Here is a 16724-nt window from a genome sequence, read left to right as displayed (position 1 = left end):
TAGATCAAGCATAATTATCGCTTTCTTCCGTTGTATGATACAACGGAAGAAAGCGATAATTATGCTTCACATATTCAACCAAGTTGTCCCAAATCTGATGACGTTCGCCAAGCACTGGAGGTCTTGCGCGAGTACATGCGGTTCAGTGAAAATGTATTCACCAAATTTACACAATTGTAAAGAATGAGTTAACCTCCAAATTGAAACAAGTGGATATTCGAGATTATTATCAAAATCAGTAATCTTTGACTATGCAAAAAATATGATACATTAGTAATTTTTTTAAAAAAGAAAAATCGCCTTAACTTAAACTATTATCTTATTTTTCCTAAAGTTCGACTTAACGGGAGCTTCGCTTAAGTCGAACATTCGTTAAGTCGAACTAATTTTCCCGGTCCCTTGGAGGTTCGAATTAACAGGATTGTACTGTACGTTCCTTACATCATTAGGGCCGGCTAATCGTTGGATCGTCACGATGACCACTTCTTGGCAAACACTTCGATTGTGCACGACTTTTCAAAACTTTTCATTCAATTTTTTCCCTTTTTTACTTACTAGAAATGATTTTAACACTAAGGATCGACGATCGGAAACTTTATTTACATGTTGCCCCTTCCCAAAAAATCCGCGTTCTTCTTAGTAGCAGCATAGTGAATTTCCAAACCTCTTTCTTTGTTTGTTTACCTTTGGCATGGAAACGACGTGTTATGTGCCTGAATGAGTTGGGATTATTCCTTTTTCACAGTTTGCCATAATTTTCTACCTATTTAGATTTAGGTACATATGACAAGAATAAATGATGGCGTCCCAGTCGCGTCATATTATATTGGAAAATATGCTCTTCTCTCTAAGTCAGCTGGTGTATTATACAGTTCATATTATAGTGTGTTGTAACATCAAATGAAGGGAGCTAGCTTACTAAATACCCACAAGTAGCTATAGTTGGACAGCTAAAATTGTTTGTTTTTGAAACAAAAACATCATCTGCAAGAACTTTCACTATCTAGCTTAAGCTACCCAGCTAAAGAAAGGGCAGCGCACGTTTAAAGTCACAAAAGACCGCAAGTTGTTTCACTAATGATAATCACTGTCACTGAGAAGTTTCTTCTGTGGCTAGCAGACTTTGTATATGATTGAGTATACCACTTTCCTTTTGAATTCCATTATACAAAATCTCAAAAATCTTCCATAAAACCAATAAAAACTTCAAAGTTGATTTCTATCCACACTTCATAAAGTATGAGGGAATGATTTTTTAGCTATTCACCTGCACTTTTTCAAAATCTATGGACAAATATGTTTTTAGTTAGTAGCTCCTCTTGTAGTTAGTAGTTCCTCTTGGCGAGATTGGGGAGATGGCACACTGTGTGGGCCATTGGATGTTGCCGGAAGTTGTCTAGTAGAGCGCAGGTCCAACTAATTGGGTATGCGTAGCTCAAAAAGTAGCATTAAATAGGACTCACCATCTAAGCCATGGCCCCTCCTGGAAATAATAGACAGGGTATATCCCTCGATATTTGTGAGGCTAGCCATGTAAAATATGCACATCTATCTATCTATCTAGCTCGCTAGCTATTAGCTAGCTATATAGAATAATTTTTAGTTTACATTTTCATGTGGTAAGCTACTCGGCTCTGGCATTTGCATGGTAGGAAAAGAGATGAGGCGTTAGGTTAATAAATTTATTTTCAGTCCATTTTGTCACAAATCTTTTAAATGAAATAAATCAGAAGGCATCAATATAATGAAATAAATCAGAAGGCATTAATATAATCTAGCTATATACACTCAATGATATTTTAAAACCTCAAATGATGTTTCCATGACAAGAAATCCACAGGCAAAGACCTCTCCACCAAATCCTAGTATTTATTTTACATGCCACGCAAGTGCCAGAGCCAAAGAACTGAGGCGGAAATGTAAAAAAAGGCCAACCAGGAATTCGTCTATTCATTTGCACGTTTTGATTTCAACAATTTTAATCTTTAACTTTGTGCACCAGTAGTGTGATATACCTTGAACGCAGAAGCTACCATCTTTAATATGACAATGTGGTTGTAACACTTGGCATGTAGACTCTCTCTCAGAATTGAAAATTCTAGTCAAGTCAAGACTCTAGTCATGTAACAAAATTCTCAGTGTTTATTACAAAAAGAACAGTTTTAATTATTTGTCCAGACTTTTTGTAATCTTTTTGCTAGATATTTTTACTTTAAATTCTCTCCTTAAATTTATTTGAACATGAAACCGACAATTTATTAACTTTGCCCCTTTAAACTAAGTAGCAAGTATTTTCCCCTTTGACAAGATCTTTGTCTGTTATGATGGTTTTGGCGTTTTTATGCTCGCCATAAATTTAAATATTTGGTGATTTTGCAAATATATATATATAGTAACTTTGCGCTCTGATACTATCAAAAACAGACCAACCAATTCACTTTTTAAGTTACCATCTTTGATCATAAACAAATACAACAGCAATTGCAGTTGTTTCATCTGAATGTTGCATCTACCATTAACAAATTGGGATAAGATGAAAATGTATCTAAAAGGCATTTGCAAAAGTTTGAGAACTCCAAAATATACTTTTTGTATGTATATTTATATATGATAATAAATTTTACAGTAAAATTTAAAATAATAAATATAAAGCTACATTTACTTGTGTTTACAACATGTTCCCTTGTCAAAAGCTGCAATTATGTGGTAATTTTTATTTTAGATTAAACTCAGTTTGACATCATCCCTCGGATGCCAAAAAAAATCCCCTTGAACATCTTGCTGCAAAATTCGTAAAACAACCTTTGTAGAAAAAGAAGAAAAGTGAATTATTGCAATTAAGTTAAATTTTGTGAATATATAATTATAAAATGTCTACTTGTGCTATAGGTTTTTGCAAAAAAAAGAAAAATAGAAGTAGTGCCAAAAAACATTCTTTTTTTCAATGAGCTGCGTGAACCATCCTTGTCCCCAGAATTTGTTGTCTGATGTTAAAGCTGCTAGCACCCATCTCATTGTCAAGGCAAATAACCCTGGGTACGAGGTTGTGCATTGACCCATTAACAGAGTAAATACTCCTCCAAAAACGAGTTTTAAAATAGATAAACACTTTTTACTATGCCACATAGAAATAAATGACATATTATGCTACTATTTTAAAAAAATAATAAAAAAGGTTTGCAGTAGAATGACTTCGCAAGTGAGACATATGCTACCTTGCTTTAAAAAACCTAAATATAAGTACCTCATGTGATGCATTTTCTTTAAGAGGTTAAAATTTTTTTTTTCTTATAAAGCCTAAACATAGCAAAATCGAAAAAAAAATACCCTTGCAAATGATTAGTACTTAAAATTGCCCGGAATAGCCTATTTTGCCAAATAAGCCTCTTAAAAAATATTGCTGATTTAAATAAAAAATTCTTGGCCCTGGTAAATGCACCTCCAAGTTCATATATTTTGCAATTTTTAAGAACTGGGTAATTTAAATGTAAACATTTAAAAATTCCAAAACAAAAACGGTGTCTTCTTTTGACTAAATTTGAAACTTAAATTTAAATGTTTATGTTTTTGTACATATATAGAACATAAAATGAATCAAGTTGTGTAAGGGGTAAAGCTGAGAAAAGAAATATATATATATATATATATATATATATATATATATATATATATATATATATATATATATATATATATATATATATATATATATATATATATATATATATATATACATATATATATATATATATATATATATATATATATATATATATATATATATATATATATATATATATATATATATATATATATATATATATATATATATATATATATATATATATATATATATATATATATATATATATATATATATAGCTCTATATACTTCCTAACTTTACTGCATTATTCACTAAAAGCAAATATAATTAGTGAAATAGACCTTTCCCGAATTTCCTAATTATACCAAAGTCACTTAAAGAGGTTGATACTAAAAATGATTGTTATCCCTAAGTTCCTTAAGGTAAAACAAATTACCTAATTTCGTAAATATTTCTGTCCGTTAAGTGCCTCATTATCGGGCTGAAAGTTATGGTCAAACCCTTCATATACCCAAGCTTTCTTAGAATAGCCTTGTTTTCAAAATAATTATTTTCTTCAGATCAAATAAAATCCAACTAGAATAATATATTGCTCTAAAAACTTCATTTTTGCCATGATAATTAATATTCTACCTGAATATCCTTATTTAAAGAGCACAGAACCATTGACAAATTATTGAATAATGATCATATCTAGGTTTGGCTTTCTAAGACAGGTTTTTAATGGTAAAGTGGCAGACAAACATGAAATGTTTTAGATTGCAATTGTATTATTAATCATGTCTAAGTTGTAACAAATTAAAAGACTTTTTATATGAGTACCCCCTGAGGCTTGCTAAAATTGTGTTGGTGGCAAGATCCAACTGAAGGAAACAACAACTAGATTTGTTACTTCTTACAGAATGCAAGGAAATTTTTAATGTTTATTCTACTGTGTTGGAAACTGTTTGACTGCTCACTTTATACAAACTTAAAAAAAATCAATAAATAAAAAATAAATTTGTCTTTTAACTCTACATAAGGCTATATATAATTCGTTTATGATTATATATACTGTATATTCAATTTAGAAATTCAGTGGTTTCTGTAGAGATGAAAGCTGCAAAATATAACATTATTAAATTATTAAAAATTTATTAACATTGAAGAGAATTTAAGGTCAGCTTTAACTTTCTTTCTTTTATATATATATTTTTTTTATTTTTTAAATATATATATCTCAATTTATTTACTGTCAAAATTTAACATTTTAGTCTCAACGGCAACTAAAAAACTATTTTATAATGTGCTACTTGTTATATTAATTTTACTTTTTTACATATACACGTCAGCTTAAATAAAAATCGTTTAACCGTTTAGTTTTTGAGAATTGCATGAGTTTTCCTAAATGTCTGTCTTTTGATTTCTAATGTCACTGAAATTAAAAGTTACAAAAACTTTGAAGTGTGATATTTTAGTAAAGATTTTTGACCAATATCAAGTTATGTAGATCTTGTGAGAATTTTTATATGCTAAAGTGGAAAGTTTAAATAAAATGTTTTGGTATCGTCAAAACTAAAAAAGCAGTTTTTATTTTTAAATATCTAAGAAACTTTTTTTCTTTTATATATAATAAATTAATTGTGTCATTTAGTCTATAAACCATGCTCACGCTGGAAAGTTTTTAAACTGATCAAATAAAATCTCTTTTATTTTAAGGGTGCCTCATGGTTTGTACGATTATCCAAGTGTAACTATGGGATGTTCATCCAGTATTCCAGCTAATTCTCCACCATCAAATAATGGTCACGCTCAACCTGTGAATAATTACCCCAAGCAGCAGCAACCAGTTATAAATAATAATCCACCACCTCCTCCCATTTTACATCCACAAGTGGTTCCAAGTGCACCCCCACATAGTCACTCTCCACCTGTGGAGCCTGAACCTATCGAAGAACAAGCTGAAATTGACATACCTCAAGAAACTGTTGTTGTAAGTATCTTGTTAATTACATGATATGCATTATTTTTCATGGACATATTACAAAATGATATTTATAATTTAGAATGATTCTCAAAAAGATAATGACAATGGTAAGATTGTTTGCTTTGTTTAAATCCCCAATTCCACATGAGAAATTTCAAGAAATTTTGACAAAAAACGCTATGCTTTAATAATTTTTAGTTTTCCTCTCAAATTTTTTTTTCTGTCTGTTTGACAATAATTAGAAATGTTTCAACACATATTTGAAATTGTGGGAGAAATTTCTGTGCGATCAAAATTTGTAAAAATTGCTGAATTGCTTTGTAAAAAACAAATACTAAAAGATCTTGTTTAATCTGTATTTCCACACATGTCTACTTTAGAAACTTCAAAATGACTTAGTAGAGAAAACTTTAAAGTACCACACTCGCTTTTGTGTTTAAAATTTCCTTTAATCGTGCTACTTTTCTGATAAGAGACATCATGGTGGTAAACTGGTACCTATTTCTAATGTTTTAAAATTTGCAAGGGAAAAACTACTCGTTTTTTTTGAAAGAAATTTTAGTTGGTGAAGGAAACAAATTTGTGATTTTTTTACTATCATCCAAACCAGTAAATTCAGTTACACTTGTCACAAGCTCAATTGAATAAAGTACACTGTCTGATTTGCTTGTGCTAATTCCCTCGCCACCATTTGCAGTTATCGTTTTAACTCACACAAAAGAGACACCAACAATGTGCATTGTAACATAATTTTCTCAACATTGTTTAGAACCTTCAGAAGTCACACCTGAACTTTTGAATGAATTCGTTCAGCTGGAAAAAGAAATAAGGCTTTTGGAATCTAACCGTGCTGAAGAGAAACTACTACTGCATCAGATTGAATACAAGAATGTTGAAGAAGCTCTAAAATCTTCACAACTTGATTATGAGGAACTGAAAAGATTGACGTATGTTTTACATACATTCTACACATCAAAACATTCCAAATGTTAAAACTCCAATTTTAGATTAGCTTCTCTAATTTTAGATTAACATTTAGACTTATCAAGTCCAAGCCACGATTACTCACAGGCATATAAACATTTTCCCAATCTTTTAATAAAGCTATTAAAAAAGAGAACTCTTTGAATCAAGCATTAATCAATTTGTAAGGATTCAAAAAATTTTGGTTATGATACCAACCTTTAAAACCCATATTAAAAATATCATTCTGTAATTCTTGTTGTTGTTTTAAATGAAAAAAAAATATTTTAAATGCATTTCTTATATGTTAAATGCAACCATTGAAATAACCATGTATTTGTAGTATAAAATCAACCTTGGCTATGCCAGGCCTCTTAGCAAGAACTATGTAGTTACGTTCATGCATGCTGCTTAGCTATTTTCTTTAAAAATAAATGCTTACAGGGCTATTTTCAGCTTAACTACCACTGCATACAGTTCCAAAACTCTAAAACTGGATTGTTTAAAACTTTGGTGTGTTAAATAAAAACCTTTGTTGGAAATTTTCTGTGCTTAAAAATAATGAACAAATATTTGAAAAGACATTCCCTTGTTATTCTGGCCCGTTCTTGTTACAACATCCTGCAATAGTTTTTTGTTACCTGTGATCAACTGATGTGACTATGTTACACATTGCTACATTGTAACATCGTATTTCCTTAAAAAAATGTGTAGTTAAAACAGCTAACATACATACCTGACTACATTATTATATTCTTGTTATTCAGTTTAAAAGAGTACCAGGATGTGGCACACTTTAATCTTGTGTCATACATGGTGGAACACAATACAGCAGTGATGGGTAATAATGAAGCTTTAGATGAGGCGAAAAAAAAGGAAGAATATGAATATTTTGAAGCCAGAAACAGACAAGACATTGCAGAAAAACAGGTAGATTATTTTGATTGGGTTTTACTAGTTGTCATGTTCTATGATGGAAGTTGATTTTTGATAACTTCTATATATATAAAAATTTGCCTTACGTATTCTGTCATCGATTCATTTAAATCCATGTTTATCAATCAATTACAGAATACTATTTTTATCCTGAATTGATAACCCTAGCGGTTTCATTTATCCCAAGTGATCCACATTGGTTAGTGATAAAGGGGTTTGCTCACTCACCTCCCTGACCTGACGATCTCACTTATAACCACAGACCACTGGGATTTTGAGTGATTTAAGAAGAAGATTTGCAAAGGGGGTAGATTTTTTTATCTGGTCTTCGTGGTGGTAAGCCCACAGATATCTAAGTTATGACAGACTGGTATTATTACAGTGGGAGCTCTGTAACATTGTATAGCTATGGCCAGAGACACAAGTCCTGGCGCACAGATAGTTTTAAGATATTCACGTTATGATAAGTCACAAACTTTAAAGATTTTAAATTAAACTTGAATTTCTTTTCTTATCGAAACAGATAGATAGCCTTCAGAAACAACTCAATCAGATCAGCCATAACATTGAAGAGTGCCTAAAAGAGGTTGCACAACTAAATGATCTACGAACTAAAGTTGATGGTCTCCTTGAGAATGTGTTTAATGGTGAATATGGTAGTGATCTGGAAGATCGACTTGAACTCGAAGCTGAGCAGTTATTGCAGTATAAAAAGCACTTGAGTATGGCACATTACAAATGGTGGAATGGTCGGCAACTTATGCATCATTCTTGTTCTCAAATGGCTTATGCGACAAGACGATGGGCACAAATTCAATCTGTGGCAGCAGATGACGGTCAGGTATAAATGAAAACAAATATTTTGCCTATCATTGTGGTTTGCTACAAAAAACTAATTAGTTTTGCAGAGTTTTTAGTTCTATCCTAATGCATATGAATTCTTGTCTCATCATAGGCTAAGTATCACATGATCACAGATACTAGAAACAATATGATTGCAAGTCATCAAAATCTACAAAGAGCTGCAGGATATCTTAAAGTGACACTGCCATATTGGAATGAAAGCGATGATAAGGTAATTTAAACAATTGATCTGTTTTTGCTTTAAATCTTTAATATTAACCCAGCATTTAAAAAAAAGAACCATGATTAAATTATTGATAAGGTTACATTATATTTACAGTGTAAAATAAAAACCTTTTTTTTCTTTTTAGAATATCGTTGCAAGTATTAATGTTATTTACAATGATGTAAAAGTTAGTGAAACACATCACAGAGCATTACAGTGGTATCGTTATTATCACTGGAGGCTAGCATTATTACTTAATTGGATGGATCAGGTGAGATATTTTTAGCAATTTAATGAACCTTTCCATTAATATATAATACTAGTCGATAAGGCCCATGGAGAACTCCACTTAGCCAGAAGGACAATGGAAAAATAGGTGGCTTTAGATTTTTTGCTGACGTCAGCAGTGCAATTAAAATTTTTTTGGCAAAATTTAGTTTGTTCGTTGCCTGAACTGTACAGAGCTTAAATCGATGATCAAGAAAATGTATATGATCACGTGCTTTTGATGAGCAGTTAATGAGATATAAGGGTTTCGAAATTTAAATGATTTTTGATGACGTCATCAACCCATCCATTCCGAAACGGATTCGGGGACCCAGGTTTGGGAAAATTACCCAAATTAGTCCTAGGTGGTCCCTATTTACCCACTCGGTGAAAAATCATTGACGTCACCACCTCGTTTCCAAGTTATTTGGCCTCAAAGTTTTAAGTGCACTGTAATGGCTTCATTAATTTAATATAGGATATTGACGTTAAAGTACTGTTATTGACGTCGCCGTAACGTCATAAAATAACGTCATAATAATAAAACATTTGAGACTTTTTTCGGGGATTTTAAAGAAAATTTCGGCGACATCAAAGGAAAATGACGATATCCACTATGACCGTCACATACACTCCGTATTATTATATAAGACTAGTCGATAAAGACCCGTGGAAAAATCCACTTAGGCAATAGGACATTGAAAAAGTTGGTTATTTAAGACGTTTTGCTGACGTCAGCATTTCAAATCCAAAAAAAAAATTGGTGAAAATTTAGTTTATTCGTTGCCTGTAACGTGTAGAGGTTGAAATACTGATCAAAATAATGTATAGGATCATATCTTTTCCAGGAACGACTAAGGACATATAAGGGTTTAAAAATTTTGCTGACGTCAGCAATGGCCCGTTAAAACGCGAAAAAAAAATTTCAGAAATTTATATCCCTGTTACCTTCATCATAAAGACCTTGAAACGATGATCAAGAAAATGTATGGGATCATGTACTTTTGACAAATGGTTGCAGAGATATTGGGATTTAGAGGTTTTTTGATGACGTTATCAACCCGTCCATTTCGAAACGGATTGGGGAACCAGGTTTTGAAAAATTACCCAAATTGGTCCTAGGTGCTCCATAGTTACCTACGCGGTGAAAAATCATTGATGTCACCACCTCGTTTCATGGACAGACACAGTCTCTGTATTATTATAAGAGATTATTATTTTATGCACCTATACCCATATTCACTTATACAAGATGTTTTGTTTTCTATTTGTATACATTGCTGTGTTTTGTATAGGTGATAAACAATAAAATTGTTGCTGATCATCAGCGCGTATCAAGAGACTTCAAAAACAAGTACCGCGAATTAAGAACAGAAAGATTGCTATGTATTAAAGCTAAAGTGAAAGAAATTTTGGGAATTGACTTGGATATTGAACAGTTTTCTAAAGATAAAGATAACAGTAATGAAGAAGTTGGTGATGAAGATGAATTGCCAAAAGTTGAGTCAGATATCGCTATTAGTGCAGAATCATTCCTTCAAGAAAATGACAGCAATGAGATGAATATGCCAGCTGCTATAGAAGCTGAAAGTGATCCAACAGTTATCGAGAATATTGTTAGAGAAAGTACAATAGTAAATTCAGCTGGTATTGAAACTGAAACTAGTACTGAAACAGGTACATCCACAGAAACTGCTTCTGGTACTGAAATGAGCACATCCACTGAAACTGCTTCTGTTACTGAAATGGGCACATCCACAGAAACTGCTACAGGTACTGAAATGGGTACATCCACAGAAACTGCTACAGGGACTGAAATGGGAACATCCACAGAAACTGCTACGGGGACTGAAATGGGCACATCCACAGAAACTGCTACTGGAACAGATATGGGCACATCTACTGCGTTAACTACCTCCACTACCATGGAAACCTCGACCGAAGGTATGACTGTTTCAACCAGCGAAATGGGGATTGGAACTGACCCTCCGCTGGCACCTGCAGAAAAAGCCGATACAGCTCCTGAGGTGAAACTTATTCCCCTCTCTGATCTTGCTCCGCCACCACCTGATGATTTACTTTTCGGAAATGTTGCACAGTTGCAGTTGATACATCAGCAACAAATTGAAGAATTTGAGAAAGCTCAGAATATAAATAAAGAAAGACAAGACCAAGGACTAAAAGAAAAGCTTCGTCAACGACAAAGCAGAAGAAGAAAGCAAAAATTGCAGGAAGAACAAGCCAATGCACTTGCATCTCCTCGCAAACCAATTAAATGACTTGAAACAAATTGATAAGAACTTGCTGTTACAATCTAAAAGTGAGCTTTTTACAGTGTGTCGTTTTTTGTTTTTTACAATAGCCTGCTGTGACATATTTACACAACCTTCACGTACACAATTTTTTTATAAGCAACTTAGACTTTTGGTCACATTTCAAGTTGATTGTTTATCAGCTAATATCTTGATCTAAAGTTGCTTCATGGTTGCATAATTTTCTCTGATTAAATTTTCAGTGTTTCTAAAAGAAAAGGGAAAATATGAAAAGGATACTGAATGTGCTCAATATGAACTACATATATTTCGTAATCGTAATATATTTTTCTGTGAGTTTTAGTTTTTTTAAGTGTTTTAACTTTTATAATTTAAAGAGTTGCTTTTACTCACAATTGTACAGAACTGAAGTTGCTTGATAATTTTTTAAATCGAGTTTGGTTACTTTAGACAATTTAGGTCAGAAAGTTACTTAAACATTTCTTGAAAATAAGTAATACTTCATATTAAATGTCATTTGTAAATAATGCAAATCTAAAGTAGGATGTAAATATTTTATGTATCTTAACAATTGAATATTTTTGACTAAAACGAACTTGCATTTTTTTAAAATAATACATAATTTTTACTTAAATTTTATTTCTGCATTGTATATGTATTTATATATATACGATATCACAAGATTTACATTCAGACAATTGATCAGCTGCATTGTAAAAGGAAAGCTATACATCAAGGTGTTAGCTAAAAATTCACAGTTAGAGCTGTTCAGCCCCAAATCTAAATTTATTTTGAGAGTCTTTAAGTGGACTGACAGTGGTGACGTTTGGAGGATAAAAATCAAATTTTTATGGTGCCAAACAGCCCAGAACAGCTCTCCTGGCACTTATTTCTGGAACTTATCAAAGATTTTGAATCATTAAATTCCAATCATTGCACATTGCATACTTTGACAAATAAAAAATAATATCAGCTAAACAAAAAGGAAAAATTAGAAAAATGGATGGGGAAAGTAAAAAAAATAGATAGGGAAACTCAACTAGTATTTTGAATCAGGAATTCTCTGTTTAACAGACTAACGCTAGCTAACAGCCTGTACATACAAAACTATTTGTCCTAAAGAAAAACTAGGGGAGTTTTTCGTTAATGTAAATCTTTTAAATATTGTTGGAATTGTTAATTATTCCTGGTTTTTTTACAATCTTTGCTATTAGAGCTAATTTGACTTAAATATTAGTATGAACATGTTTAGGAACTAAGTTATTGATTTTTTATCTTTAAATCTAGCTGGCATCACTAGAAAAGATTTTTAATATGAAATTAAATCCACCATTTGTGAACTTTAATTTTGTTCTCAAAAATTTTTTATACTAGATTCGTAAACACTCTGTAACTTTTGCAGACAAAGCAGCTACGAATTTGCGTATCAAAAAGAGATTTTAAATTATGCAAAATATTTCCAGATTTTATCACAAAGTAGTTCACTGACTTATTTATTTTTTAGACTTGTAAATATTTACAGATTTAATATAAACACTGATGTAATCTCTGCATTTCATAATTTAGCAAAATAAATTGTACATAGTACTGGTGTGAGTATTATCTATATGGATTTATTATGTTGTTAGTTCGGCAATTTACATTCTGCTGAAAAGGAATACAAATATTGTTTTTTTTATATGCAGCTGTAGCCTAAGCTCCAATACTTTACCAAATAATGTAAACATCACTGTCATGAAAAAGTTAGTTTATTTAGGGCTCCTTTTTAACATTTCCAGGCAACGTTTAAAATAATTTTTAGCTTTTTATTCATTGTAGTGGATTGAGATGAATGAAAGTTACGAGATTATATCATGTAAAGTAATTATCTTTGTAGATAGGCACAATGGTTTGGTTTAAAACTTTTTCTAACGTTAGCATGAACATTTTTTCAATATCTAGTTTGTTTTAAGCTAATTTGTACTTTTGTTCTAATTTGAACTAAGCGTAGAATAAACTCAACCTATTTGTGACATAATAATGTTTTTGTTTTTCGTCAACAATGCTTCAACAGGTGAGTGGTAATATTTTTAAAAGTTTGATGCTTTATTTTGGTTAAAATATTTAATTTGCTTATACTGATAACTAAAAAATATTTTTAATAAATAGGACAAAAAATGCATTGTTTTACCTGAAGTATATGTACACCTTCCCACATTTTTAACTTTCTTCTCTTTAAATAAAACGAAAAAAGGTCAGGTGAATGACTCTCTAAATAACCATGATTTAACTATGATTTAATCATAACCAAGTACTTTACAAATAGAGGGAAAAAAAAGAGGGGGAGGGGGTAACTGAAGTAAACTTGAAAGTACAAGGGGAGTGTATGCCCTAGTAATACTAAAATAAAACAAAAATTACTCCTTGTGTATTTATTTAGTTGGGACCAATGAAATAAATACACAATCCTTATTTTATTTATTTGTTTTATTATTAACATGTATAAGCATCTTCGTTGCATTGTTTTAAAGAAAACACACAAGAAAGCAATTTTGACAATGTTGTTCCAGTTGTTGCTAGTATAATTATATTAATATAAATAATATTCACATTTCATATTTGAACTTCTACTTGATAGGTATGACAAGAAATACTAGTAAAATGTTTAAAATTTGAACATTGTTTTCATGATATTGTGCAGCACTTTCCTTTTACTTTCCTTTTCTTCTTTTTTCTTTTATCATTTTCCTCTTCCTTATCTGCTTCATCATTTGATTCTTCTGTTGTATTAAGGTTAATATCATCCCATTTTTCATTGTTTTCATTTTCCTTTTGACTATTGTTATCGCTGTCATTATTAATTTTACCTGCAATATCTCTATTAGCATTATCTTCTGTAGTAACTTCTTTTTCTTTTTTCTCTTTCTTTTCACTTTCCTCTTTTATTTCAATGTCTGACACGTCATCTGTGTCATCATTATTTTTCTGTTTTTGTTTAACACTTTCACCATCACTTTTATCATTGGCATCATCCCCTGCACCATTTTCTCCCTCCTTTTCATCATCTTCTTCATTATCACTATTTTTAATCGACTGTTGTTTCTTTTCTTCTTCTTTTTTATCTTTCTCCTCATTAAAACTGTGTATTATGTCTTTGTCATCTTCTGTCAACATATCATCGACCGAATTTAAATCTTCAATGATATCAATAATAGCTAATGTCTTGGAGTGCTGCTCGCCATAAATATTTTTAAATTTCTCCAGCACTTCCCCGTAGTTTTCCCGCGATTCATCAAACTTTTTTTGCAGTAATAATACAGCTGCTTTAGATGCTTTGCATTCCAATGCATTTAGATTATCTTCATCAAATTTGTTTACATAAGAATCATAAGCATTTTGGAAATATTCCAAAGCGTCATAAAACTCTTCATTTTTTATTGCTATATGTCCCAAAATTTGCTGTATTTCTAATGCAAATGGATCTTCTTTATCATACTGCCCTGTGTATGTTTTGTGCACATGTTCATACTGCTCAAGAGCTTGATCATTCTGGTCCTGCTTCAGAAAAATTGCTCCAATGATTGCTTGGATGGCTAGTGATTGCTTACTATTATCACCGTACAGGTCATTGTAGCTGGTTAAAACCTCAACATAAAGGTCCATGCTTATGTTGTAGTTCTCTTGTCTTGTGTACACATTTGCAATCATAGCTTTTAACTTAAGAGTTTGATTATCTTGTGTGCCATGCATGTCATCAAAACTTGTGTGAACTTCGTTAAGTATGTCTAAGCATTCATCGAACTTTTCTTGCTTGAACAATAATCTACCCATTCTTGTTTTAACATCCAACATCTTTTCGTCATCATTTTCATCAGCACATGTTGACATTACTTCACTTAAAATCGCCATCGATTCATCATAATATCCATTATGCTCTAAATCTTTTGCAAATTTTAATTTAGGTTCTAAAGATTCGTTTGCATGATCCTGATCAAGACGATCACAAAAATCTTGGAACGTCTCGATAGATTGTTCTAGTTTGCCTTGTTTTAACAACACCAATGCAATCTTTTCTTTTGTTTTCAAGGTTTTTTCATCACTTGCTCCATATAAATCTTCAAAACTTTTATAGATGTCTTTATATTCACCCAATGCTGTCTCGTACTGTCCAGTTTGGAAAGATAATCCAGCAATTACTTCTTTGATCTCCAGGGATTTCTCGTGGTCTTCTCCATACTGTTCTATATATTGCTGGTACACCTGCTTGTATTCATTAATTGAGTCTTTGATACTCTTATTTGAAGAAACCATGTTCTACTTTGGGCAAACTACATCTAAAGAAAATGCCATATTGTTATTGCAAAACAAAAACAAGATTGTTTATGGTGCCAAGCTTATATGGTTTAATCTTTCGAATATATTTTAGTTGTTAAGATGTGTTGTTTTTTGTTCTAATTTCGTCTTTTTTTAAAAAAATTATGCTTTATAAATGGACTTTTTTTGAAACTCTTTAAACCATGAGTAAATTCTACGAGAATTTGCTCATTTTGTGCATTCTTGTTCTTCTATTAGCATGAAGTAATGAAATTACTTGAACTGAGGTTATTACAAAATGGCTGATTTGAACCCCTTAAGCATACTATAAAGTTTTTAACTTGTTTCCAGCTATGTATCTAGTATTCTGCTTGACTAATGTTTTCTTATTTTAATATGACTAGTAAAGAAAGTAAAAGTAAACTATGTTATAGTAAAATGCAACAATATATTAACATACTTTCATTTTCTAACTTGAACCACCTAATTTTTCATAAATTTCTACGATGAACAATTTTTTTTTGAAAAAAAAACATGAATGAGTAAAAAATTTAATATTTCATGTAGTTCTACGTTGGTTATTTTTAAACAATTTTTGAGTTGAATTTACGAAATTCATGGTATGATCATGCATAATAAATAAAAAGGATTTATATTATTTATTTAACAATTAATTAATAGTAATATCATACCAGTTTAAAAATGTGACAAAATGTGCTAACTTAGTTTTAATGTTTGCTTGAAATTTTACTTACAAATTTATATCTTTCATTTTATAATTTTTCAGCCTGCTATATTTTATTTCTAAACATTTGTCAGTTCAGGTCTGATGTGATACTATAATTAGCCTATCATATATATCAAGGCTTCTGTTATGAGTGAAAACCACGCTTATTGGCAGTTGACTTGGATAAATTTCACTGTTTTTGACACATGAAGCTGATATGAATCTAAGAAAATTTATGTTATGACTGAAAACCACACTTATTGGCCGTTTACTTGGATAAATTTCACAATTTTTGACACATGAAGTTGATATGAATTTAAGAAAATTTAATAGTTTTTGCAGTGATTCAATAAACAAGCAAAGCAAGTTAACACCTACTTATAGGGTGTATATTATGTCTAATGCAGAAATAATTAATGTATATATACTTTCTGATAATTCAAAAACTGTCATAAAGTTATGGTTTTAGATTTAATACAAATTTTCATTAAAAAATATCAACAAAGTTTGTTATTCTTCTTATAATTATAATTAATGCCCAAGAAAACCTCTTCACTTCATATCGGTACTTGCAAGTACAGATACTGCTCATCTAGACAACCATCTCTGCTGAAAAACAAGTGAC

At 31.1% G+C, this 16724-nt stretch overlaps 2 protein-coding genes across 3 annotated transcripts; one reads left to right on the top strand and one right to left on the bottom strand.

Annotated features, from left to right (window-relative positions):
• The first annotated feature begins 889 nt into the window (after window positions 1–889).
• Window positions 890–12821, top strand: LOC130656861 (uncharacterized). Of its 2 annotated transcripts, XM_057459801.1 has the most exons (10): window positions 890–1137; window positions 4676–4763; window positions 5304–5577; window positions 5651–5678; window positions 6341–6518; window positions 7302–7464; window positions 7994–8311; window positions 8426–8545; window positions 8685–8810; window positions 10102–12821. In XM_057459801.1, exons 3-10 carry the CDS (start codon window positions 5341–5343, stop codon window positions 11083–11085), a joined length of 2154 nt encoding a protein of 717 aa, XP_057315784.1. In that variant the 5' UTR covers window positions 890–1137; window positions 4676–4763; window positions 5304–5340; the 3' UTR covers window positions 11086–12821. The 2 variants fall into 2 exon arrangements, with proteins under 2 accessions (XP_057315784.1, XP_057315785.1); XM_057459802.1 differs by lacking the exons at window positions 890–1137; window positions 4676–4763 and having other exon boundaries at window positions 4871–5577.
• A 416-nt stretch (window positions 12822–13237) lies between these two features.
• On the bottom strand, window positions 13238–16072 carry LOC130656863 (MATH and LRR domain-containing protein PFE0570w-like). The gene is made up of 2 exons (XM_057459803.1): window positions 15833–16072; window positions 13238–15392 (listed from the first exon to the last, which is right to left on the bottom strand). The coding sequence occupies exon 2, from the start codon at window positions 15367–15369 to the stop codon at window positions 13744–13746; it is 1626 nt and encodes a 541-aa protein (XP_057315786.1). The 5' UTR covers window positions 15370–15392; window positions 15833–16072; the 3' UTR covers window positions 13238–13743.
• Between the last annotated feature and the right edge of the window lie 652 nt (window positions 16073–16724).

Source organism: Hydractinia symbiolongicarpus, chromosome 9 (assembly GCF_029227915.1).
Source record: "Hydractinia symbiolongicarpus strain clone_291-10 chromosome 9, HSymV2.1, whole genome shotgun sequence".
NCBI lineage: Eukaryota > Metazoa > Cnidaria > Hydrozoa > Anthoathecata > Hydractiniidae > Hydractinia > Hydractinia symbiolongicarpus.
The sequence above is the reverse complement of the archived record's forward strand: the minus strand, read 5'-3'. Positions and strand labels throughout refer to the sequence as shown.

What these genes read in the sequence shown, in the direction of transcription:
- LOC130656861 (XM_057459801.1), top strand. Translation starts at nt 5,341, where the DNA reads ATGGGATGTTCATCCAGTATTCCAGCTAATTCTCCACCATCAAATAAT. An exon ending in TACCTCAAGAAACTGTTGTT is followed by an intron (nt 5,578 to 5,650) that starts GTAAGTATCTTG and finishes TTTATAATTTAG; the next exon opens with AATGATTCTCAAAAAGATAA. An exon ending in TACTTAATTGGATGGATCAG is followed by an intron (nt 8,811 to 10,101) that starts GTGAGATATTTT and finishes TGTTTTGTATAG; the next exon opens with GTGATAAACAATAAAATTGT.
- LOC130656863 (XM_057459803.1), bottom strand. Translation starts at nt 15,369, where the DNA reads ATGGTTTCTTCAAATAAGAGTATCAAAGACTCAATTAATGAATACAAG.